Source organism: Protopterus annectens, chromosome 16.part0 (assembly GCF_019279795.1).
Source record: "Protopterus annectens isolate FY-2018-M chromosome 16.part0, PAN1.0, whole genome shotgun sequence".
Taxonomy (NCBI): domain Eukaryota; kingdom Metazoa; phylum Chordata; order Ceratodontiformes; family Protopteridae; genus Protopterus; species Protopterus annectens.
Window position 1 is genome coordinate 451,262,099 of NC_056750.1, and position 27,373 is coordinate 451,289,471.

General features: G+C 40.3%; 1 protein-coding gene across 2 annotated transcripts in view; it reads right to left on the minus strand.

The window, feature by feature from the left end:
* Nucleotides 1–12,481: 12,481 nt before the first annotated feature.
* RABGAP1 (RAB GTPase activating protein 1) overlaps nt 12,482–27,373 on the minus strand; it is a 4,144,188-nt gene continuing 4,129,296 nt past the window's right edge. For both annotated transcript variants that reach the window (XM_044058459.1, XM_044058460.1), the window contains one exon: nt 12,482–15,699. In XM_044058459.1, coding sequence (XP_043914394.1) covers nt 15,577–15,699 — 123 coding nt within the window. In that variant the 3' untranslated portion in view covers nt 12,482–15,576. The remainder of the gene's footprint in view (nt 15,700–27,373) is intronic.

Sequence of the window (27,373 nt, forward strand, 5' to 3'; positions counted from 1 at the left end):
CATTTTTCCCTACCCTCTAGGCCTTATCCCAAGACCCAGAGGGGTGGGAAGATGTGGTTCAAAAAATCGCAGAGATTTTTTCATGACGCACAAGGTGAGTCCCCCTCCAGAGGCAGGGGTGGGGGTGGTAATTCTGGTAAACGCCACCCTAGGGGCAAAGGAGGCCCACGTAATCAGGGAGACTGCCATTCCTTTCGTGGTTCTCCCACCCAGCGCTCCTGATGGGAGGCTCGACTGTGCATTTCCGGAGCCAGTCGGGGGTCGCATTTCACTATACCCAGAGGCCTTCAAAGTATAACTCAGGACCAATGGGTATTAAAAATAATTTCCGGAGGATATCGCATTCCCTTCTCTTCAGCTCCCCCTTCGAACAAAAAAATCCCAGATGTTTCACCCAATCAAAGGGATTCCGCAGCTTCAGAGGTTTTAAAGCTGCTAGAAAAAGGAGCCATCCAGCCTGTCCCCTCAGACCAGTCCGGATTAGGGACTTACTCCAGATTCTTTTTGGTGCCGAAAAGAACAGGGGACCCGAGACCCATTTTGGATCTCAGCAGACTGAACACCCATGTAAAGAAGTCCAAGTTCTGAATGGTCACATTGCAATCTATTCTCCCATTGTTGGGAAAAGAAGTGTGGATGTGCTACATCGTCCTCAAAGATGCTTACTACCATATAAAGATGGACAGGGCATCCAGAAGTCATTTACGCTTCTGGCTGGGATTCAGTCATTTTCAATTTCACCCCCTGCCCTTTGGTCTCACCACAACCCCCAGGGTGTTCGCCAAATGCATGGCAGTGGTAACATCTCACTTGAGACGTCAGGGATTCCAAGTGTTTCCGTACCTGGACAACTGGCTCCTTTCTGCTACCACCAGGCATCTTCTCCTACAAACCAGACATGTCACAATCAAACTGTGTCAACAATTAGGCATAACTCTAAATTGGGAAAAGTCTGCCTTGTTGCCCTCACAGCGTGTCACCTTTATAGGCACCGAGTTAGACACCGTGCTCATGAGGGCATTCTTACCAAGAGAAAGGATTCAAAGTTTACAACAGCAGGTGTACACGTTACTCCCTCTGAGAAGAGTGAAGGCAAAACTGATCCTCAAATTGTTGGGCACGATGGCTGCTACAATTATGCTGGTTCCTTTGGCGAGGCTACACATGAGGCTCCTTCAATGGCTACTCTCCAGTGATCTCTGCAACATCTTCCTCTTTCTCATCTCATATTAATCACAGACAGGTGGAAGCAGGATCTACACTGGTGGCTTCACACCAGCAACCTTGACGCGGGAAAACCCTTCATTCCATCCCCTCCGGTTGCCACAGTGACCACGGACGCCTCTCAGATAGGGTGGGGGGCATTATCTAGGCAGGACAGTCCAAGGCACGTGGCAGGAACATGAGATGCATCTGCATATCAATGTCCTGGAGATGAGAGCAGTGCTACTAGCGTTGCAAGCAATTCAGAGCTTTCTTCCTCTCAGGACAATTGCGATCCACACAGACAATATGTCAGTGGTATGGTATCTAAACAAACAGGGAGGAATCAAGTCATATCCCCTTTGCAGAGAGGCCATGCGAGTGTGGCAGTGGGCAGTGGCTTCCCAATGTTTTCTTGTAGCAACGCGCATTCCGGGGAAGTCCAATGTGATTGCCGACAGGTTGAGCAGAGCGATTCTGATGCCTTACGAGTGTGAACAATCAGGTTGCAGAGCAGATTTTCTGCAGGGGGGTCAGCCTTGCTGCGACCTATTTGCCAGCCCCCTCAATACCAAATGCAGCAGCTACTTCACCCTTCCCCTCAGGGGGAGTCACCCAGGGATGCTCTAGTTCACGATTGGCCCTCCGGTCTACTGTATGCCTTTCCCTCCTGTTCCTCTGCTGGTAAAGGTTATTCAGAAAGCGCAATCTTTGGGAAGCAAAATGATTCTGATTGCTCCACACTGGCCTTGTCAAATTTGGTTCCCCTTCCTCCATCCTTACCTATTGCACGCCCCCTGGATTCTGGACCCTCAACCAGATTTGCTGACTCATATGTCAGGGCAGCTCCATCCTTCTCTTCAGACCCTCTGGCTGACAGCCTGGCTCCTCCACTTCCATCATTAGTCAGGCTTCATCATTTTTCACCGGAAGTGGATCGTATTCTGTCTTCTTCCCATAAGCCTTCCACCAGAAAAATCTATTCCAGCAAATGGAAGAGATTTTCCATCTGGGCGCATGCAAGACCAATTGATCTTTATACAGCTCCAATTTTGTCAGTCCTGGAGTTCCTCTCCATGCTTTTCAACCAGGTATCAGCGGCCGCAACTATTAAAGCCCAGTTGGCAGCTATTTCCACTTTTCACGTCGCTGATGAGCTTAGTCTCATGGCACACAGACTTTGTAAGGCATTCCTGAAGGACATTATGCTGCTTCTTCCTCCAGTTTTTGAACCAGTTATGCCTTGGGACTTAAATTTTGTTCTACAATATCTCACTTCACCCCCCCCTTCGAACCTGCAGCCACTTGTGATTTAAAATATTTGACTTGGAAAACAAACTTTTTAGTAGCCATCACTTCAGCCAGACGTGTCTCGGAGCTTCAAGCCTTATCAGTTAGACCACCTTACCTGATTTTTCATAAGGACAGGGTTTCTCTCAGGCCTAACCCTTCCTTCCTACCGATAGTGGCTTCCGTCAGTAATCTAAACCAATCCATTGAACTACCTGTATTCTTTCCAGAGTTCTCGAACAAGGCAGAATTTAGATTTCATCAGCTGGATGTGCACAGACAATTACAATTCTATTTACATAGAATGAAGGATCTCAGAAAATCGGATCAGTTGTTTGTCTCATTTTCAGAAAACAGGATTGGGTCTCCTGTTTCCAAAGTCACTTTGTCCAGATGGATTTCCAGTTGTATTTCATTCATTTATGCTTCAGGTGGCAAGGATTTACCATTTCGAGTGAAGGCTCATTCTACCCAATCTGTGTCTACATCTACAGCTTTTCAGGCCAGGTTGTCTATGGATATTTGTGCTGCAGCCACATGGGCATCTCCTCACACCTTTGTTACTCACTACAAGTTGGATTTGGTGTCCAGGGGCAGGTCTTCCCTTTGGTTCCACAGTGCTCAGGAGTAATTTCCACTTAGCCTCCCAGGATTCAGGTGCTGGGGATGCTGTCCCACTGTTAAGAATGAAGTTATGTACTCACCATAACGTTCAATGTATGTAGTCCATCTTGCCTCACATTCTTACTTACCCCTCCTCCTTCTCCCATCCTGGAGGACCTAGGGGTTAGGTATGGTTTCAAATTCCTTTCTGGTTAGTATGTAATTCCTTCTCTATATACTGTATGTGGAGAAGTGAATGATTAGCTCGCAGCAAACAAGATCTGGGGAAAGGGAGCAGTGCAGCATGGGATACCTTCTTAGCCCAGCCAATTGAAAGACTTCGAGCTAGAGTATGGCAGAGTCAGAGCCGAGGTACGGCTCCAAACCCACGGGTAAGAATGTGAGGCGAGATGGACTACATACAGCGAACGTTATGGTGACTACATAACTTCTTGTTTTATTGAATGACCTCAAAAAAAAAAAAAAAAAAAAAAAACGCTAAAACCTATTAACTTAAAAACAAACAGAACTATGTACATCTTGAAATACTGATGTTTTACCCTCCTAATAGGAACAAATGTTTCAAACTGATATCCACACTCTCACACTTGCATTAACCTAAGATGCATTGTGCAGCCTGTGCTTCAATTAAGTGCGGTCTGGTTTTGTCTTATCTTTATAGCTTTCCCAGGTGAGTAAACATTTGAATGCTTTCAGACATTATCTCCTACTGATTTCTCTTATTAGATTGTCTTCTGGAGACAAGAGGACCAAATAAAGAATTGCTACTAAGCATACATTTTATTTGCTAGAAAAAAGCCTTATAATATTCAATATTCTCGTTCTTTACTTTTCTCTTAAAACTTGTTACTAGATCAAGCTAATGGCATTAATCCAGTTAATCCCCTATGCAAGAATGAGAAAAATACACTTTTTTTTAATTTTGTCATGCTCTTTTAAACAGACTTTTTTTTACAGTGCAGTGCCTATTTGTTTTGCACTGCAGTGCCTACATTTCTTAAAAATGAACAAGGAGAAATAGGAAAGAAAAAAAACAGAAGCACCTGTTTACATTAGCATCCCCATTACACTTTTAACTGAAAAAAAAATTGTATTCAAAGATCATGCACTACAAAAATAGTACCACTAAGAAAAGTGTTTTACTTGCAGTTTACTTTCTTCCTCCTCGTTACCTATACTAAGTATTTTTCTAAATATTAATGATGTGAAGTAAGGCATATGCTTTAGAGTCCCCTGCAGGTTTAACAAAGTCCAAAACAGTCCAATTTTCCAGATTTTCTTGTTTTGTCAAGTTTCACAAATGTAATTATTGCCTTGTAATCCCACATTTGTCAATTTCCATGTTACTTGTTTTATTCCTGCTCAACTCCTGAATCCTGTCTCTGCTTCATTTCCAATGTACTCTAGATTCCTCTAGTTAACTTAGTCAACTCTTGTGCTTTTTTCCTTCTCTCGAGCATTTTTTGCTGAAACACTGGAAAAGTTTTTACTGGCACAGTCTCTCTGTGTTATTACCAGAAAAAAACAAGAAGCAGACTCTCCTCCTGTTTCACAGCTCACTTTTTTGTTCGACAATATTTTTTTATTTCCTCCTTAGCCTGTACTTCATCAAAATTTTTTTTTCTCCTCTGGGGAAGAATATGTTGAAGATAGCTGGGTAAAGCAGTTTGAATCTCATATGCTTGCTTCTTGACATTCCTTGAATAGTAGAATAAATGTACTCCTCCTCTTCTGCCTGGTGTACAATGAGTAATCATTCTCCACACTCTGTCTCCTACTTTTAGTACGTTGCTTTTCTGTCATAGTTTTGTCAGAATCATCTCCTGCTGGTAGGATTGCATTTTTACTATTAACGTTCTAGGTTTACTTTCTCATAACCAGGTCTGGAGCATACACATGATGTGCCCTTTCAATTAACAACTCCTGCTGTGGAAAACCAGTCCAGTTGCTTATTTGTGCTTTTGTAAAATTAAGTCTGTTCCTTCCAGCTTCTCTGGTACAGCAGAAAATCTCAGTTTTTCCATACATGCTCGGTCCTCTAATTCTAATATTTTTTGAAACATCTCTTCTTGAACAGTCTCCTATTCAGCCAGCTTTTTCATAACTTCAGCCTCTGATTTTTGCATTTCTATCATCTCATCTGAATAACTGTTTAAAGCTTCTTCCATTTTTTCCAGCCTTTTGTTGTTTGAGTTGATATATTCCATCAGTGTTTCATTTACTTTAATCAGATCTGTGTGCAGTTGTCTTACAGTTTCCTCTAGGTTACAATGTCTGGAGCTTGCACTGCTTTTTGCTGAACAGCTGCAGTACTTTTCCCAGTCAGTGATTTTTCCTCACCATTTGTATCTGATTTTCCTTCGGGTCCTCTGTATTTCTTTTTTTTCTGGCATCCATGCAGTGCGCTTACTAGCCAGTTACTGAAATATACCCAGAAATATAAATCCACTGGCTTTCTCTGCTTAGTTTCTGTTTTCACACTGGGAAAACTAGAATTAAGCTGTTACTCATGTGCAGCCATCTTGGAAGTCAAGACTTAAAACTATTTTGAGGTTCTGACATGCTGAGATCAAGTTTTGCTCTTGCTGTATTTTGTAAAAAAAAAAAAAAAAAGGATCTTTTAGCTGCAGGGACATTCCTGGCTAGAGGCTATATAAAACTATAGTATATTTTTGTAGATCATTTAAAGTTTCTACAGCTAAATGCCAATTTGTAGATAAGTAAAATTTCTACAGCTAAATGTCAAAACAATGTGAACACCAGTCCACAACCCTCAGTTTGTGTCCCAGTCTGTAGTAAGCGCAAAACGGCAATCATTTGCAAACCAGGAAACATTTTTCAGTTCACACTGTTGATCCTGTCCTTATACATGCATATATACATAAATACTGTATGAATAATTAACACATATACATTTTCACATGCACCTGTGTCAGCTCAGAATTAAACAATCTGACAGGCTAACAGAAGTGTATAAATGTCATCACACAGCAAGACTAAGTTCCATGCAAAATAACTGCATTAAACATTCTATACCATTTTGTGAATGCAAGAGCAAACACTACCAGGTGCACTAAACTGATATTAATCTTATATCAAAGCTTGTAACTCATAACACTGGAATATGAGGTAATCTTTTGACTGCATATCTTAGCATGCATTACTGCTTACCAATAACAACTTGGGTACACATGCACACATACAAATGTATAACAGTGATGTGAGATTATAAGAGGCTCCTTACCAAGCTATCAGACTCTACAAAAGACTCTCGTACTGTATCTTTCTAGACTAAGCCCTCTACCTTGGCATTGACACTATAAGTTCTCAGTATGATTATACTCTCCTTTACTAATGCATCAGTATTATTAAAAACAACTTACTACCTTCCTCCATTAACAATGAAATACTGTCTACCTAGATCACAATAATAAACATCCTCCACAAGTGACATTCTCTATGTAAGTAGGACTATATCATATTCTCTCTGATCACTGCTCATATGCTGTTTTTGAAATTATGTAATTTTTTTATCTAAAAAGTGTATATGTTATTGTAAATTTGTCCTTGACATCTTCCAAAGTACCATTATTCAAATAAAGTAAAAATGCTTTAAAGATACCTGTAAGTTCTTCAACATGTTAGTACTCATTCTGTGTACATTGCTACTGACTGCTACATGTATGAATTGAATGTTTTCTCATTTTGTGTAAAAGTTGCTGTTAAATTCTAAATGTGTATGATAAACACTTCTTTTAAAACTATGCATTTCTGAAGCCTTTTTCCTCAGTCTACCACAGAAAAGGAGTATCATACCCAGTCGGACTTTTCCTGTAAACAAGAACAGAAATAAAACAAATATAAATGTATAACATATATAAATATGTTATACACACACACACGTGTACGCATGTGTATAATAAAGGTTATTACATCATATTAGAGCAAGAAAGTACAGTTGTGTACACTTACCATAAATGTAGATGTTCGAGTGTATTCACTGTTGCAGTCATCACATTTGGGTTATCTGCTTGCAGTAGCCCTCAGTCGGGCTGATTATCAAAGTCTAGGGTCCTGCATCAGTTGCTAACTCATCTTCCATGACGTCTGGTAGTCAGGGGTATAAAGCATGCAGCAGACGCCATTACATCAGCTTTTCTTGCCCCAGATGTCAGGTGCCCCCCTAATGGGAAGCAATTAAATATATATGCAAGGTTACACCTCCAACAAAAAAGCAAATACGCCAAAAAGCTTTAAGCATAGTAAAAAGGAATAGAGGTATAGCTAAAAGAAGTCAGGGGGCTGGAGGAAGGGTAACCAGGACTGCAACAGTGAATACACTAGAACATCTACATATATGGTAAGTGTACACAACTGTACTATGTTCTTCGTGTTTCACTGTTGCACTCATCACATTTACGTAGATTCCCAAAGCTAAGGATGGGAGGAGGAAATTAGATAGCATTAAGACCAGCTATACGGCCCTGTAAGACTGCAGTGGCAAAGCCAGCTCTGGATTTAGAGAAAATTGGCAAATGGTAATGCTTGTAGAAAGTATGTACAGAACTCCAGGTAGCAGGTTCTAGGATGTCCCTGGTAGGGACACCTCTGAGAAAGGCTATAGAGGTAGATGCAGCCCTAGTTGAATGTGGTCTTATCCCCTGTGGGATATTTTTTCCATGGTGCTTATAGCAGAAATTAATGCAATGGCCTATCCATTTAGAAATGGTTTGCTTTGAAATGGCCTTCCCCTCTGCCCCTGCATCAAATGCCACTAGCAGCTGTACAGATTTCCTGAGAGGTTTAGTCCTGTCCAGGTACATCTAAGGAGTGTAGTATATGTTCCCCTTTGTTCTGTGGATTAGAAAAGAAGGTTGGCAAATGAATGGACTGATTAAGCACCACACTGGATACTACCTTGGGCATGAAGGAGAGATTGATCCTGAGGGACACCCTGTCCGCATGAAAGATGATGAAAGGCTCCACTGCCATAAGGGCCTGTAATTCAGACACCCTTCTTGCTGAAGTGATGGCTAAAAGGAAGGCTGTTTTCCAAGAAAGGAATTTCAACTCTGCACCTGCAGCTGGCTCAAAAGGAGGTAGAGTGAGTTTTTCCAATACAAAGTTTGGAAACAGAGAGATCAGGTAATTAGCCAGGCTGCCAGGTTCAGGGTTTGAAGCTGAGGGTGCAGAATCTGGCCCTCCTGCTGGGACAGCAGGGCAGGAGTCTGAGGCAGGTGCCATGGTCCCAGCAGTGACAAACTGCGCAAGAGGGGATACCAGTGTTGGTGTGGCCAGTCTGGTGCGATCAGTATCGTCCTTAGTTTGTCCTGTTTGATCTTTAGCAGTACCTTGGAGAGGAGAGGCAGAGGAGGAAAGGCATAAACTGATAGATTTTTTGAGGTGAAGGACAGGGCATCCACTTTCCAAGCTTGTTTGTAGGGAGTCCTTGTGCAGAATTTGTCCAATTGGTAGTTCTGCGGGGAGGCAAACAGGTCTATCTCTGGGCTCCCCCATTTGTTTATCAACATGTTCAATGTCTTTGATTCCAGTTTCCACTCGTGTGAGTTCATGAGATTTCTGCTTAGTTTGTCTGCCAGTGTATTTAGCTTTCCTGTCAGGAATTGAGCCTGTAGGTACACTTGGTAGGCTCAAGCCTGTGTTCCGCACAGCCATGGCTAGTCTGCAGAGAGGGTATGAGTGGGTTTCCCCCCCTCCTGCTTATGTACCACATAACAGTGGTGTTTGTCCATATTTAGCATTAATTGTCCTGGAAGAATGTGGTCCTTGAAGGCTGTCAGAGCATTCTGTACAGCTAACATTTCTTTTTGATTGATATGCAGGTGCATTTGACTTGGGTTCCATTTGCCCTGAATGCACTTCCCTGTCAATTGAGCTCCCCATGCATAGTCTGATGCGTCTGTTGTTAGGGTTTGGGCAGCAGGGAGTAGAGTGAATGTCAGTCCCTTGTTTTGGTGGCAGGCCTCTGCCCACCAAAGGAACTCTAAGGTATGATAGGAATCATTGCTTCTAGATCCTGAGAATGCTGACACCATAGGCTTTTTAGATACCAATGTAGTTTCTCATATGCAGTCTTGCATATGGAATTAGGAGAATGCAGGAGGCCATGAACCCCAAGGCTTTGCAGTATTTGTCTTGCAGATAGCAGGTTCTTTGTGGTCATTAGTTTGAAGAAAGCTGTCAGATGAACTTATTTCTCTGGCGTGAGGAAAGGATGAACTTATTTCTCTGGCGTGAGGAAAGGATGAACTTATTTCTCTGGCGTGAGGAAAGGCGTCTGGGAAGTTGTGTTCAAGCTTGCTCCCAGGAATACAATTTGTTGGCAGAGTAAAAGATGCGATTTCATTTTGTTTATGGTGTAACTCAGAGAAGTTAGCACTTTTGTACAAAAGCCAGATGATTCAAATGTATGTCCTGGCTTTCTGCCTGAATTAGACAATCATCCAGATATGGGTATATTTGAATATTTCTTTGCCTGCAAAATGCAATGACTGGAGCTAGGCACTTTGTGAATACCCTGGGTGCAGTAGATAGGCCAAAGGGCAGTGCAGAGAACTGATAGTGCATGAAGCCTGATTGGGATGTCCAGGTAGGCTTCCTTTAAACCCAGTGTTGCCAACCAGGCATCCTTGCCTAGCATAGGAAGCAACTGGTGAAGAGTTAGCATCTTGAAATTTGGGATCACCAAAAAGTGTTTAGGATAGAGAGATCCAGGATAGGACGCCAGGAGTTGTGTCTTCTGGGCACCAGGAAAGTCTTGAGTAGAAACCTTGTCCCCTTTCCTCTTCTGGGGCAGTTTGAATAGCCCTTATACTTAAGAGAAAGAGAACTTGCTTTTGAGCCTCTGCCCTACCGTTTGGGGTTGGTAAAGTGTGGAAGTGGAATCTGTATCTTTGGGACACTATATTTAAAACCCATTTGTCCTGGGTAATGAGTTCCCAGTTTTTTGCCTGCAGAACAATCTTTCCCCCTAAAGTTTTAAAGTTAAGTAATTGAGACAGTTTACCATAGGGGGAGTCTTACTACTCCCTGCTTTGGAAGTGGGACCCCCCCCACTGCTTAGTCCTGTGCGTACCTTGGGACTGAAGCCTGGGTGTTCTGCTCGTTCTGGGTTTGGATTGAGAAGGCCTGGAAGAGGCAGGAAAGGACCAATTCTTAGAGGATCAATGCCTACTAAATCTTGAAGGCTGTACTTGCAGGAAATCTTTAACAGTTTGCATAGATTTAGCTTTTTCCTCCATCTTTTTAAGTACTTCTGCTTTGTTGCCAAACAGGCAGTCCTGGTTTAAGGGAGCATCCAGCAATTTAGCTTTAACATGATCTGGCAAAGATTGCTCCTTAAGCCAAGCATGCCTTCTAAGTACAGACCCAGTGACAGCAACCCTGCAAGATGCCTCTAGTGAATCAAAACCACATTGCAAAGTATGTTTTCCAACTTGTTTAGCAGAATGCATTAAATCCTATAAATCCTTATTTTCAGCACAGTCAGGAATCAACATAATTTTCTGTTTAAGCAATCCAATAATATGCTGCTGATACTTTAACATATGAAACTGGCAGTTTAAGGCCCTAAATGGCCAAGGTTGAAGAAGTGTATACGTTCTTACTACATCTATCCAGCGCCCTGGAATCTCTATCAAAGGGGGTAGGATTTTTGGCAGTAGTAGCCTTAATGCCCTTGGGTCCAGTGAAATGGTCTCAGGAACTGCAGTAGGTTTTTTAAAAGAGAGTCAGGAATCCTGTAATATCTATCTGGTTTTCTGGGAGCAGGAGGTAAGGAGACAGGGGCCAAGCTAGACTCTGAAAAGGCATCATCAACAATGTCCAGTACAGGGGAGATAACTAAAGGCCTGTGTTGGGGCAGGATTAAGAAATCCCTAAGCCTCTTTTTAGAATCAGAGCAATCCTGGCTTTCCCAGTGAAAATGCTCCCTATGAGTATGCAAGGTTTCACTAAAAGAGAAATCCTCTAGAGGGGAAGCAGAGAGAATTGAGTCCTCTGCATCAGAATCCTCATAGGTAGATAAGGGTAAATTCTGGTCATCAGAGGAAACAAATTTCAGAATCCTGATCAGAAAAATCATAAGCAAATTCAGTCCTAGCTAGGTCTCTTAGAGGGGGAAGGTTGGCTTCCCTTGATTAAAGTAATAAGGTCTTCAGCCATTCTTATCTGTTTTTTAGGCATAGAGGCCTGACCATGTGGTCTGGGTGTAGGTTTTCTAGGCATGGATAGAGTTTTAGGCCTTGAAGAAGACAAAGATGTCGGTTTAATATGCATGTCAGTAGGCCTGAATACACCCTCAGAAGCTGGTGCCTGCACAGCAGCTCCGGACCCATCCAAGGTAGAGACGTCTGCAGGTTCCACAGTTGAAGCATCTTGCGGTATATGGGACTCCTAATGGGTCTCAGTAGAGGCCTGCAAATCTGAAGTAGCGGGTATCAGGGGCTGCGGAAGCGCCTCACTGAGTACCGGTGACCTGACGATTAGCTTAGGAGAAGCGTCGCCGGCAGCTTTGGACCTAGGCACCCTGTCTTTATCTTTGCGTTTTTTTGGAATGTCAGTAGTCGGGTTGCTTACTGAAGCCATATCTGGGTAATTGAACTGAGTACCAAAATTTATAGAAGTGTAAATATATCGATGACGAATAGTTCTTTTTTTAAACAAGGCACAAAACCAACAGCGAGGTACGTCGTGGTCAGTGCCTAGGCAAGGAATACAGTATGAATGAAAATCTTTATGAGGCATTTGCTTTCCACAAGAAATACAATTATTGACTTTTACTTGACATCAGTTTAGAGCAAGAAAAAGTTTCCCCAACGGGGTACTTAGCTTTAGTTGAAGACTTCAGTTCTGAAACTCAAAAATGAAAATTTCAGGAGTCGGCCGACCAGCACTTGCAAACTGCATCTGCTTCAAGCACCGCACGGCAAGAAAGACTGATGTAATGGCATCAGCTGCATGCTTTATACCCCTGACAACCTAACGTCATGGAAGATGAGACAGCAACCGACGCAGGACCCAAGACTATGATAATCGGGCCGACTAAGGGCTACTGCAAGCAGATAACCCAAATGTGATGACTGCAACAGTGAAACAGGAAGAACATCTGCTATAAAAACAAGCTGGTGACCACCCATGCCTAGTACACTGGAGCAACAGTTCTCTTTAGAGCTTGGCATGTATTTCATCAACAGCCTCATTAACATGTACATTACATATATTGCAAAGAATCTGAATTTCATTTAAAAAAATCAAGAATAAGTTAAACAATGTTCATCACAGTATCTTTTCTCTCTCACACTGTAATATTTCCAGTATTCAAGATAAGTGACACAAAAATGAATCGATCTCAAAGCTGTCTTTAATATTTCAAGTTTCAATGTAATTATCTCACTGGTTACACAATGTACAGTTTATAGTGTTCATTTATGCGTACATACAAAAATATATGTATAGCTGGTCGAAAAGAGATGTGGTTAAAACTGTTCAGAGTGGTAGGTGCTGAACAACTGTAAGGTCATATATCAGACAACACATTGTGGTTGTGTCCCATCAGAAACAAAAGCATTGTAATGAGTGAAACAAAACTGTGTGTGTATGTAGCATTTTTACACAGTCATGAGTGATTGCTCCTGATTCTATTGATGAAGCACCCTGCCATATTCAATGAGGCATCCAGCTGAAAGTCTTTAATGCTAAAATATTTAGAAAATTAATTTTAGCTGTCATCTCAAACAAGATTACTGCATTCTTCTGCACTGTCACAATGAATGCTTGCTTGTTTTTAACTTGCCAAGCTGTGATTCAGTATTAAATACAATGTTGTACGTTTATTTCCATGTGGGACTCCATTTAAACATACATGTTCTATGACACAACTCTGCCCAGAAAATGCAAATTAAAGCATACACTGTGAAATGACATTAAAAAAGACATTACACTGCAAGAATACTTGATGAAAATGGTTTAAAAATCCATTTATTAGAAAGAAAATAAAAATTCAAAACAGTGAAATGTGATACTTATCCAGTTTATGATGGACTGAAATCTTTAGTTAACTTCATTACAACATCCTACGTGTGTGTGTGTATAACACACACACACTACACGTAGCTTGTATTACTTTTAATACCAGCTCCACAGCTCACACTGTGTTCTACCATTAAATTACAAAAAAAAAAATCTGCACTGCAGCAACCTCTTCAGACCATCATCTAGTTAATTTGCTATGAATGAAGCTCCCAGTTATCTTCTGTGCACTAGCACAAGGTACTGGGATTACTGCAGGGGATGCTCAGACTTCAATGAACAGAGATGGCCAGTGATATGAATAAAACTTAATATGCCTGTAGTTCATTTCAGCTTCATCTCAGAAGTGTTTCTTTGATTATGCTGGCCTGTACAAACCCACAAAGAGACATCCTTACCTCCTCTTTCAACAAGAATTATATGCACATGGCTATTAACATTGATCAACAGAACTACAATGATATAAAAGCATGCTGAAAATCCATGACTACTATTTTAGAACATGAACTTTATAATAGATTACCATGCTATCTAAAGGCATAGTGCATTCATGTAGTTTTGTGCAGAGAGTTTTTCTTACATGAACTTATTCTTAAAACTGTTAATCTGGAACAGAAAGACCAGACCTCACACACAACAAATTTATTTGTTTCCTGCATAAGGCATTTTTCTTTAACTGTTACAAAACAATGCAGAGTTTTGGCTATTAAAATCAAGTAAAATTGATGACTGTTAGTAAGAATTAAAATGCATTTCAACCAAGTTAGACATTCTCGCAACCCACAGTTTTAGAAATAACCAATTCTGTGAACACAGCTGTAGTCTTAAAGAATGAGCATGTGTTATTTTAAATAAATAAGCTTCAGCTGGTCTTACTGTAACACATAAGACAAATAACAGATGTACATGTTTAACTAGTATATATTTAAATCTGTATAAAGTATACATAGTACAGTGTCTGGACCTCTAATGCTGGATGATGTTACAATTTTTTGGCATTAAACACATTAGACAAATGTAGGACATTGAGGGACAAAGATTTTACAGTGTCATACTTCAAAGTTACATACATTAGCCAGCATTAGTACATCCTAACCAAAACAGTAGAAATATAAAATAAATTCATATAATTTTATGTACAACCCAGTGCCTCTCATTTTAGACCAGCTTCATCACTATATAGTCACTGATGCAACAGTTAACTCAGTGGCACAAATACCACTGCAAGTCCAAGTAAGGTGCGGTAATCTCATTTCTACACTTATCTTTCTAGATTATATCAATTAAAGTAATTCATTATTTTATTCCACTGTTGCATGATTTTTTTCTAATTTAACTGTATGACATCTTAGAAGAAAATGTTATTAACAGCATACTAAATAATTTGTATGGACTACTTTCTGTATAGGAAGCCTTTTTACTTAATTAAAAATTAGCAAACTGAGGCAGAGCCTATTGCAGCATGATAAAATCTGTATTCATAACCAGTCTGCATCATTTTCCATACTGTGAACATGACTCTTCTCTGAGTATGCCATTAAGTAAAAATACTGTAGGTTCCAATATTCACTTGCTAGTCAAATTCAATCAGAGATTGCCACATTATCTTTAATAAATCCAGCCTGATACCAAAAAAAAGCTGCTGCCCTTCCCTCCATTTTAGACCATGTACAAGGTGTGCACTGGTCTTTAAACTACTGCATGTTATTTTCAGAGTTCAGTGACCTCCTATGCATAACCAGGTTTTTCTACATTGTTGCATAGTGATAACTTGACACCATTTGAAGAAGTGCTAGTAATTACTTATTTGAGGAACACATTATAAAAGTTGTTATAACAGAACAAAGGTTGAGCTAGGGAGACTGGAAAACCAACACCATTGAAGTACATCAACATTTAACATTACACTAACCCCTTTACCTTACTGCAGAGAAGCATCAAGTATTCTATTTGTTCTGTGCCACAAACCTTTGCATTATTCATCCTGCTTTTGAGTGAATACTATGTTTCAAACATAACTATTTCAATTAATAGTGCTGAAGAAAAATGTATTTACTGTTAGGTTAACTGTTACAGTTTTGGTCAAAACGCGTACCTACGTTTTCAAACTTTGTGCACGTCTCATGTGAGACAGAATAACGGAGTGTTTACCTGTGCAAGCACAATCACTCCAGTACTGTTAGTTCACTTGTTAATTACTGCTTCAGTAACAATGAAGACCTCTGTAACATCAAATCCACTGAAGTACAGTCTGTAGTTGTTCCCAACTGGAGTTAAAACAAATGTTTTTAAAACCATTAGACAGCAAATCTACCTTACACACATTCTGGTCCCCCTACCATGTTAAAGAACAAAACAGATGGCCAAGAAAGGCAACATAAGGTGTTACACTGAATAATGAGTACAGTTTTAAGAAGTCTCTTTGCCTTGTGTGCCAGTCACTGTTTTAATGGAGGTTAAAGTCCTGTTAAACCAAGTCTTCTTTAATGCCTGCACCTCATTCAGAGCCAGACCTAAATGATGCTCCAAGTCCTAAATGGGAAAAGGGAAGGAAAAACATAAACAATTATTATACCAGTAGTTTTCTTAGTCTTCCATCTGTTAACATTCGCAAGAAAACTCAAACACAAAGGAACTTCCACTACCAAACACAAAAGTTTCTTGAAAGTTGGGTCATGTGACTTGTGGCACTGATGCATTTCAATATGATTCACCAAAACCTAACCAATGCCCTTATAACAAAGCACAATTCATTATTTCTGCAGCATTTAACTTTGGACTGGTAGAGCCTGTATTTTTTCCAGAGTTGCCATATACCACCTCTGCAGAAAGTACATAGTTAGCCTATTTTGTGACATGACAACTGTTTCACTACTTAAACCATACCAACTCCTAAAACACTGTAAACCACAGCAAGAGGTTTCTTGAAATTATGTGCATTTTCACTTCTTGAGGAAGTACATACTCACCACTTCTGAGAGGTGTTCATAAACATATGCAGAGTATGAAAATAAAATGTAATTCTTAAAACCACTGTATACATCTGAGCAGCATACAAAACCTCACTGCTTAGTTGTACAACTCGCAAAGTAAAGTTGTGTACGATGAACTTACCATAACTGTAGATGTTTGAGCGATCACTGCTGCAGTAGCTACATGGGTTACATCCTGCCAAGAATATAACAACTGGTCAGCATCCAAAGGTTCTGGGCACCTTCCACTCACCAAAACTGTCAATCAGCTTGAGCAGAGCTGACTAAAAGACAAGTTTGGGAGCAAAGCCCTTCACAGCTTTCCTGCCAGCAGAGAGAGAGGTAGGCAGACCCTGAAAGGACAATCCACAACCCAGCATAAAAAAAACACACACATCAAAAATCAAAGGGATAGAGGCAAAGAATGACTACTAAGTGATCAAGCAAACACATATTATTATGGTAAGTTCAACTTACACAACTGTACTGTGTTCATCACATTGATCACTGCTGTAGTAGCTGTAGCTATATGGATAGAATATCACAGCTAACTACAGTTAGGATGTGGAAGGAGAAGAGTCCAACACCCACAAGCAAAGCTTGATCTGGACGTAGAGAACGAATCAAGATTATAGTATAGAATATATAAATATTCTATATAAATATACAAAAACAGAATATATATATATATATATATATATATATATATATATATATATAGTTTACAGCATAGAGTATATACTTATAGAATACAACTCTTTACAAAAATCCATAGATGAAACAACGCCTGCCTGACATAAATTTGCTATGGTGAGTACAACAAAAGGCAATAGCCTTAGATAACCTTTTGGAATCAGTCTGTTTTGATGCAGGTTGTCCTCCCCTCTTGTCTTTGCAAGAAATGAACAATTTATCTGAAAATTTGGAAGGTTTAGTTCGGTCAAGAAAGCAACTGAATTGTCTGTGGACATCCAAGGTATGGAGTATGACTTCTCCCTCATTTTTAGGTTAAGAAAAGAAAATGGGTAGCTGGAGAGTTTGGCTTAAAGTAAATTCAGCTACCATCCATCCATCCTCTACCAGTTTTTCCCATTTTTGCACATGGGGTTGGGGTGTCACTTCAACAGTGACAATCATCTCTAGGGTGGCTAGCCCTGCTGCAGTAGTTCATCTGTACCACTTATTTGCACAAACACTCACATCTACAAGCAATTTAGTGTGTCCAATCCACCTACTGCATGTCTTTGGAATGTGGGAGGAAACCGAAGCACCAGGAAGAAACCCACATGACCACAGGGAGGACATGCAGACTCCACACAGAAGGCACCGCAGCCAAGAATCGAACCAGGGAACCTCTTGCTGTGAGGCAACAATGCTAACCGCTGCACCACAGAGGCCACCTGTCCTTGTGGAAAATGAGATAAGAGTTGACTCACCATAGCAGCCTGCAACTCAGATACCATTCTTGCAGAGGTGCAAGCAATAAGTAAAAACTGTTTTCCATGTTAAGAACATCAAGTCAGCCAGATCAGCTAGTTCATATGGATAAAGTGCTAGCTTCTCTAACACAGACTTCAGATCCCAAGGATGGGACACTGGTTTTCTTGGAGACCTCTGATGCAAAGCCCCTTTTCAAGGATATTTTGACTTAAGATGAAAGAGGGGGAGTCATGGGCATACGTGCTGAAATGCCTGATAAATTAACCTTGATCTAGAAATAAGAAAGGCCATAGGATAATAACTCACACAAATATTGTAAAACCACAGAACAAATAGCACTGAATAGGTGCTGGTTATGTTGCTGGTACCAAACAGAAAACCCTTTTCATTTGTTAAGATACAATTTTCTAGTAGCAGGACTTCTTACTTCCATTTGTACCTGCTGCACATCATCAGCAAAAAGGTGCCTAAAAGGAATTAAGTTCCTATCATCCAGGCAGTCAACAGATGATGACTGATGGGGAATTTCAAACACCCCTGTTCTTGTGTGAACAGATCAAGTCTGTCAGGAAGCTTGTCATAATTGCCCCTAGCCATTTCCAAAAGAAGGCAGAACCACAGTTCCCCAAGCCAGAAGGGAGTCACCAAATTATCTTGGAAGATTCCTTACGAACCATCAAAAGTACCCTGGATATTAATGGAAAGGGTGGAAAGCATACAGGAAACAGTCCTCTCCAAGGAAAAGAAAAGGCATCTTTCTTCCAGGAATCTTGCATGGTGTCCTGGTACAGAATCTTACCAGATGATTGTTCAGAGGGGAGGCAAAGAGATCTACTTGGGGAACTCTCCACAGATGGATCATCTCTTTGAAGAGCCCCTGATCTAGTTTCCATTTGTGAGGGTCTGCCCTGGTCCTATTCAGCTTGTCTGCCACACAGTTTTGCTGTGATGAAATGTAGGATACCTGTAAAGTGAGACTGTGCTATGAAGCTATATCCTAAGCTAACATGGCTAGTCTGCAAAAGGTGTATAACCTGGTCCCTGCTTGCTTGTTGATGTACAATATGATTGTGGTATTGTAACCACTTGAGGAGGTCCTGGGGGCCAAAGATGGTTTAAAAAGTTGAGCTGGGTAAGCATCTCCTTGATATAACATGCGTGTGTCTGTCCTTGTTGTCCTGCACTCCCTGCACCATTCCCTCTTCTGAAACTGATCCCCAGGCAAAGTCCAAAGCATCTGTGGTGACTGACTGCTTTGGAGCAGTGAGGAAAAAGTGGTGGAGACCTTGATTTAAGGATATTTCTTGTCTTCAGAAAAAGATTTCTCATCTGATAAACCTCAGCACTGGGATTTGAAAAGACAATAGGTGATGATGCTGAAACCAAAGAGATTTCAGATTCCACTGTATCTTTGTCATGTGGAGTCTTGCAAGGGGAATCATAGATATCATGAGACCCAAAATCCTGATGTACTCCCTCGCATTGAGCAAAGTCTATGGAAACCCTTAGAAATTTATCTAAATAAAGATCTATTTTTTCCCCTGTGGAATAATAGCTCTTTGAACCGAATATCTACCTGACATCCCTGGAACACAATCCTGTGTGAAAGAGTCAAGAAAGACTTTTGAATGTACTCCTGGAATCCAAGCTTGTTTAAGAGATCTTTTACACAACCAAGAGACTCCTGATACTTTGGAAAAAAAAAAAACTCTGCAAAGATAAACAAGTCTCTAAATATGGAAAAAATATGGATACCCTGTAGCCAGCAATGAGCTATAACTGGAGTATGACACTTTGTGAACACTCTTGGTGCTGTGGATAGTCAAAGGGTACAGCACAGAACTGATAATGTGATCTAGACACACAAAACCTTAAGAAACAGCTGATGTCTGGATGAATAGGGTTGTGATGATATGTATCTTTTAAATCTAGTGTTACCAGGAAACTTGAAAGAGCAAGAACGGGTTATATGTTGTGAAGTGATATCATTCTGAATATGGACACTATCACAAACAGGTTTAGGAAAGAAAGATATAGAATGGAAAATAATTTCCTCCCAATACCATCTGTAAACCTGATGAATGATTTTCAGAACCCATTTGTCTGAAACAGTCTGTTTCCAGAGAATAAAATGGAGATACAGATTTTGTGGAAGAAAATAGGGGTCAGGGTGGGTGTCACAATGTCTTTTAAATAGTGATTCAGACCTGTTGGACTGTCCTTGGTTTTGGGAGGTTTGAGAGAGTGTTTTGGAAAACTATTGCCATTGCTTCTTAAATTGTTTACCTGAATTTTGTTGAGGCTATTTATTTTGTTTTTTGCCAAAACTGGATGAGGAGATAGAAATCCCTTGGACAATTTGGAAAAGAAGGGCTAAAAAATCTTTTGAGATTCCCTTGGTCAGGTTGCCTCTCATCACACTTTTAATCACCTCTGCAGCAGAGGGGCCAAACAATCTTTATCCAAGGAAGAATTTAAAATTTCATTTTTATCATTTGGGAGGTTCTGCGAATGCAGTAATGCGGACACTCTCAAAACAGTACCAGTGGCTACAGCCGTGGAAAAATTAGCAACATGGTCATACACACATTGCAAACAATAAGTAGTGATCTGTGAAATAAAGGAGACTAAATTATTTAAAACAGATTTTTCTTCACAAGAAGAAATTGCAGATAAAACATTCATATTTTAACAGTTTATCAAAATAAACTAACATATGATGAGCTTCACAGTTCAAAATTTTGAAAATCAAAGTTGCAGAAGTATGCACTTTTACCAACATCCATCAATAGTTTTCACATCCTTATCAGAAAGAGTAGGATTAGTAGCAGTGGGATCAATTAAAGCTATAGCTGCTGAGTCGGGTTTGGGAATAGTGTATGAAAATTTAAAACAATGAGGAACTTTATGCATCCTGTCTACCTTTTTTGGGGCAGCTGGTGACTATCAGGAAAATTGGAGAGAGTAACACAGACATCCTCTACAGCAGACAGAACAGGAGGAATGAGTGCAGGTTCTGGAAAAACTTACTGTAACATCTCATAGTATTTTGTGAAGGACTGAGAAACCTCAGTGTTCTGCCACTAAAAACACTGGCATGTTCTAGCAACAGTCTCAGAGAAAGATAACCCCCACAGACATAATCAGAAACTGAGATGTCCTCAGAGTCTGAATTAGAAATTTGAGGAAAAACCATGTATCCATCTCTGCATCTTTCTATTCAGATTCAAAATCTTCCATTTCTTCAGGAAAAGAGGAATCCCTCTTCTTTTACCAGTAACTCCTTTACAAGGATCAATAGTCTGAATTAAACCCTGAACCAGAACCAGTAAATTTGAGGAACATTAGATACATGCTTGGTTTTCTGTTTCCTTTTAGATAGGAAAAATATGGCCAACTGTTATAATGGCAGCAGCTGCTTCCCCAGGGATGGGCACAACAGAGAAAACTGCCCTTTTCCCTCTACCAGGGACTCCTCCTCTACCCCTTGCCCACTGAGGGGACTCCCAACAGCCACAGAGGACATGACAAACCCTGGGTCCACAATGGTTGTAGGTGCTACACAAGAGGGACCTGGGGTAAAAGATGAATGGTCTGCGGTTTAACAAATGGCCAGAGCAGAGTCACCCACCTACAGTTGAGGCAAACTGCTAGCAAGCTGTGGAAGTAAAAAAGGGGTCAGGGTGGGACCCTGCTGTGGCGGCAAAGGCTGTTTGCTCAACTTTTTCTTTTTGTGGCTGAAAGGACTGAACATGGGACCAGTAGTCTGTTTCCATGGTGAAGAAGACAACAATGCTGCCTCTTTCCCAGGGAAGAAGAGCAGCAATTGTCAGTAAACACTACCAGTCTACAAAAGTTAACTTTTTTGACAGAAAAAAACACTGGCAACTACACAAAAGAAAAATAAATACAATTTCTCCACAGAAAAAAAATGTTTTCAGTTACTTTACACTACTTTTAAGGTGACAGAAAAAAAACTCTGTGCTCTGTTTAAAAGTAGATTACAAAGTTGAGACAGTATGTTAAAACACAACACTCCTAGCTTTAAAATAACTGTCTTGAAGTAATAAAAGATCAACAAAATTAAGAAAATGGAAGGTGTTTTTTTTCTTCAAAGAGAACTTATCGGCCCAGCAAAGAAAAGCACAAGCAAATAGTTGATCCTTGAAAGCCTCAAAGGAGCATATTCTTTGGCGGCAGTAATTCTCTCAATGGCTTCACGCCCAAACTTGTCTTTCAGTCATCTCAGCTCAGCTCCAGCTGCTTGACAGTTTGGGCACATGGAAGGTACTCTGAAGCTTTGGAAGGTGGCCTGCCACCATATCCTTGGCAGGAAATAATGTATACAGATATGGCTACTGCAGCAGTGATCAATATAATGAACATCTAGTAATGTTGTGGGTGTGGTCTACATTAATTAGGTCATTCTACATCACAAATGTCCTTAATTAATAGAGATACAAAAAGATGCTCGTACTGTGCAACTTCCACAAAGGGTACACATGGCTTGAAGCCTCATTGAGGTTATTCATTTCAATAGGGAATGCAATTTTCTTCATTGAAGAGACTAGTTACTAAGCTACAGTTTACTCAATGTACAACCTACTTACACCACTGTCAAAACTACACAGTAGTTTCACACACAGGCTTTGATGAAATTTAAAGGCATGTTAATTATAGATGTCTTAGAATCTTACTGTAGCAAACAGTGCAACTCTGCCAAACTGAACAGAGCTCACTGTTCACCTGTGAAGTTCTCAGATAAGACTCCAGGGCCTGCAGCACAAGCAGTCTTTGACTCCCTGCTGGTGATTTCAAACAAAGAAGCAAGGAAAAGTAATCTAATATATTTTTGTGTTTGAAGCGTAGTTGCATAAACTGAGAGATCTACTTTTTGTGTTACATGTTTCTGTTGCATTTTGCTTTCTATTTTGAGAAATCTGTTTAGCCTGGTGATTTTGTTCTATGTGGCAGACAGACACAACTTACGTAAGCTTTACATTTTACTTGCTTTTTCTTTTCTTTTTTTTTTTTTTTTGTATTTCACTTGTTTTTCCATTGGTTATTTTGTTTCTTGCTTGATAAACACACAGAGTATTTTATGTGGCTTTGTCTTCTCTGATAAGACTCAGGAACTGCAACAACTACAAGCAGTGTTTGACCCCCTGCTGTTGGTTTTTCCCCTCTCACCCACACACCCCATTCCTTGCTCTGCTTTTTAAACATTGGGATTTCTGACCTGCTTGCTTGCCCTTATGGTAAATCGAACTTTGAACTCTCCTCCATTCCTATACTGCTATTGATCTCTTCAATTAATTACTGTCTTTCCTTGTGCTTATTTTGAAGAAAGTGAATTTTACCTTTTATTGTCCATTCTGTGGCTTTACTTCCTCTAAATTCTAAGTAGTTATTGGATAATTAGTGTATTTTTACACTCCAGCAAGCTTTTTTCTGTGTTTTTAAATCAAAGCAACTGAGGAATTTCCATCTAGTAGCAGTAGGTAGCAGCTTAGTCTATAAAAGTTGGGAAACATAACTAGAAATCCCTGAGTGTAGTCTTTTTATTGGCCAGAGTGCTTTTTAATCAGCTTGCCTTGTTTTTAGTGCTGCATAAATTCAGCACAATTGAGCAGCTCTTGGCACATTTCCACAGAGCTCAGGCAAGCCTGTCATCCCCGCCTGTGCCTCAGAAATGTTTGTTTTCCATCTGGTGTCATCCAGCCAAAGCTAAGTCAGTTTGCTGAATAATCGCACTTCTAAAAGCCATTTAAAATGTACACTGATATTGATATCTTGAATTATTTGTTGTGGTTCCTTGTGCTTATTTTGAAAAAAAAAAAGTGTATTTTTGACTTTGACTCTAGTCTCCATTCTGCTGATTTACTTGCTCTGAATTCATTATCTAGCTAGTTGTTGAATAAATTCGAGTATTTTTTACACTTTGGCAAGCCCTTTTTTTTTTTTTTTTTTTTTACAATAAGAGGACTGAGGATTTTCCGTTTAGTGGCATTAGCTCAACTAATAAAGGACCTGTCATAATGGATATGCACTTTTCCCAGGTTGGTGGATATAGGCATCCTGTGACAATGTGGCGACTGTCTCATGTACAACCATGTAATCCTTAGAGAAACAAATACAGTATGTGAGTGTTGTACATGCACATTGTCACTGGAGGCAAAACCCTCACATACAGGCACTCATAACAACAACCGGGTTGTCAGAAACACATATGCTAAACTTAGCACACATAGTACACACCCCACACATAGACTAACACAATGAGTACCACTGGCTTCTTCAAGGCTAAATGTTAATTTCTAAAAGCATGCATGTTGTTTTCATATCTGTGTGGGGGGAAGAAAAAAAAAATAAAAGAACTCACACCAGTTAGTTTCAGTCAGTAGAAGCACAGGCAATAAATAACATGCGCCTTTGCATGGATAACCTCAATTTCAGGCAAATTAGAGCTTATGTTAACAGCTGTTTATTTGACACAATGTTCCTATTAGGAAGTTTAAACTTCATTATTTGAAGATATACATAGTTATTCATGTTTGTATTAAATTAACAGGTTACGGGGGGGGGGGTTCTCTCTAAGAGTTTTAATTAAAACAAAAAGCCTTTTAAAATGTGGCATAGGTTCCAATGTTGATAAAAAAAAATGTATAAAGGATTAACCTGCCAAATGTTAATGGGTGCATGAATCACAAAAGCTGGAAAAAAAGACATTGAAAAAGCTGCCGCATATACTGTGACTTTTTACCATAATGGTGGCATTTTTCAGATTAACTTGGAATGTGAATGATTTCAAAGACAGACAAAAAAAAATAATACTTGATTATATTAAAAAATGCAGAATGCAAATAGCAATGCTACAGGAGACGCATTTGGAAACAACTGAGCATATAAATTTAAAAGGATTTCTGGATAGATATTTTGCAGAATATCATGGATAAAAGAAAAGAGGAATACTTCTATTAACAGCTAGAGAAACACCAGTAGTGACAGAAGAGGAAAAAAGATAATAGTGGCAGATTCATGGTAATAAGGGGCTACTGCTAAGTGATGAAGATTACGTTAACATGTATTGATATTCCACATAAAAATTAAAGTTATGTACTCACCATAACTGGCCATTTGAGTTTCCATTTTCATTCTTCAACTACTGGGCCTCAGATCTGACTAGGCCACATAGACTCTCGAACTGTACTCTCGAGCTCCTCCCTTTACCCATAATGCCCCGGTCAACCTGTTACACTTCAGATCGAGTTTGCTGCCTTGTAAGCTATAGGAGGAACTAACTCTATGTTAAGACAAATTAAAACTAGCAGTAGCAGAAGTGGGGCTCAAACCTGGAGCAGACAGTCCACAATAACCATAAGTTAACTCCAGGAGATAATACAAATGGGGATGGAGGGTCAGGAGTTGAAGAATGAAAATGGACAACAAAGATGCATAGTTACGGTAAGTACTTAACTTTAATATCTGATGATGTCCTTTTCATTCATTCATTCATTCATTCATTCATTCATTCAACTATTGGGACAGAGTCCCCCTGTTACGTGTACCTTGGGTGGTCCTCATGGAAGAATATTTCAGAGTACTGCAGAATCAAAGGCAGCCTTGCTTATAGAAGTCAAATTCAATTTGTAATGAGCAATAAAAGTATGAGCATTAGACCAGGCAGCTGCTGCACAAATGTCGTCACTAGAAGTTCTAGACCAAAAAGTGGAAGATGTATCTATGGACCTGGTGGACTGTGCTTTAGGAGGCAATGGTAGAGACCGGCCTTGCTGACAGTAAACACATGAAATGCAATCAGTAAGCCATTTGGCTAGGGTAATTTAAGAAACACACCAGCCTAATACGTCTGAGGAAAATTGCTCTGACTTTCTGAAATCTTTAGTTCTATGGGGATAAAAACATAGTTGCCTATGTACATCCAAAATATGGAGCATGTATTCTCCTTTGTTAGCAAAGTTAGGAAAGAATACACATAAATTAATGACTTGATTAATAACTGTTTCAGAAGTTACTTTAGGTAAAAAGGATGGATTGGTTCGCAAAGTGACACTGTCTTTGTGAAAAATGAGATAAGGAGATTTGGAAGAGAGAGCCTGGAGTTCAGAAACTCTTCTCGCAGATGTAATGGCCACTAGAAATACAATTTTCTTGAATATAATTTTCAAGTCAGATTTAGCTGATGGCTCAAAGGGTTTCTGAGTTAACCTTTGTAGCACGACTGTTAAATCCCAGGGAAGGGTAGGTGTGCTTCACTAGGGGCCAAATCAAGAAAGTACCTTTGAGAAAATCTTGCACAATTTTGAAGAAGCATTTTCGCCTGAATAAAATTAGAAATGGCTGCCACTTGCAATTTAATAGTAGAGAAACTAGCTCCTCCTTGAAAAATAGATGCTAAGAACTCTAGGACAGCAGAGGTAGGAACAGTGAGTAGGTCCGTTTCTCTCTGTAGAGCCCAAACAGAGAATCTTTTACATTTACTTTTGTAAATCTTTCTAGTAGAAGACTTCTGGGAAGACAGAAGTATCTGTTAGATTGGAGAGAAAAACCTGGGCTGTCTATCAGTAAAATTAATGCCTGTAATCTCCAGATGATCCATCCCTGTGGGATGTGAGAAAAGGTCTGGACTGGGACCTAGTATCTATGGTGGATAGTGAAGGTGAAACCAAAGGAAGGGGAACCACACAAAGGCACCACAAGGGGGCAATTAGGATAACCATGCTTTTCAACCAAAGTTCCTTTCTAGAAGAATTTGGGAATTACAGGTATCACGGGCTAAACAAACGAGACCAGACTGCCACATATGGACAATTAGTGACTTCCTCAGAGGGGGAATTAGGGCAAAGAACCTGCTGCACTTGTAGGGAGAAGCAATGAGGTTGCAAGTTTGACTTCATTGATGGAAACTCTTCTCCGTCACTGACTGATTGTGAGACCACTTGTGCATCAGAATGGACCTCCTGAGTTTGTCTGCTAGCACACTGGATTTCCCCAGTATGTGCATTGCCATAAGAAAGCAGATGGAGGAGATCACCCACTGCCATACTCTCATTGCCTCTTGAGAAAGGGGTTAAGATCAGGTCCCCCCTACCCTGTTTGTTGATGTACCAAACCACAGACATGTTGTTGGTTTGTATTGCAACCATCTCAAGAGGAAAGTCATCCTGGAAGGCCTGCAATGTTAGCAGGACCACTCTCATCTCTAGGACCCTGATGTGTGAATTGGTCTTTTCTGGAGACCACATGCCTTGGACCGTCTGCCCCAAGAAATGCCCCTCCACCAGTTGGGAGGTGTCCATGGTAACAGTAGCTACTGGGTGCAGAAGTACAAGACAGCAGCCTTGGGAAATTTAGCTGACTGAATCCACCACCTTAGATGGTCTTTCATTACTCAAGTAAGTCTGATCAGAAAGGACAAGGGATGGAGAAGAACTGACCACTTAACAGTTAGGGTCCACTGACGACTGTGCACATAAAAACAGGTCACAGGAACTAAGGTTATGGAAGCTACCACTGGACCTAGGGCCTGAAGAATAAGTCTGGCATGGGAAGAGGGGTGTGTGATAATTTGCTCCACTTGGCACCTGATGGTTCTTGATGCGGTGGAAAAGAGGCTGACTTGACTGTGTTCAAATGAGCACCTATGAACTCCAGGCTCTGAATAGGTTGGAGATGAGACTTGCAGATGTTGATCGAGACATCTAGAGATTTCTAGAGATTCACATAACTGGAGCAAGTAGTCCTTTGATTTCTCTAGAAGATGTTTGGTTGGG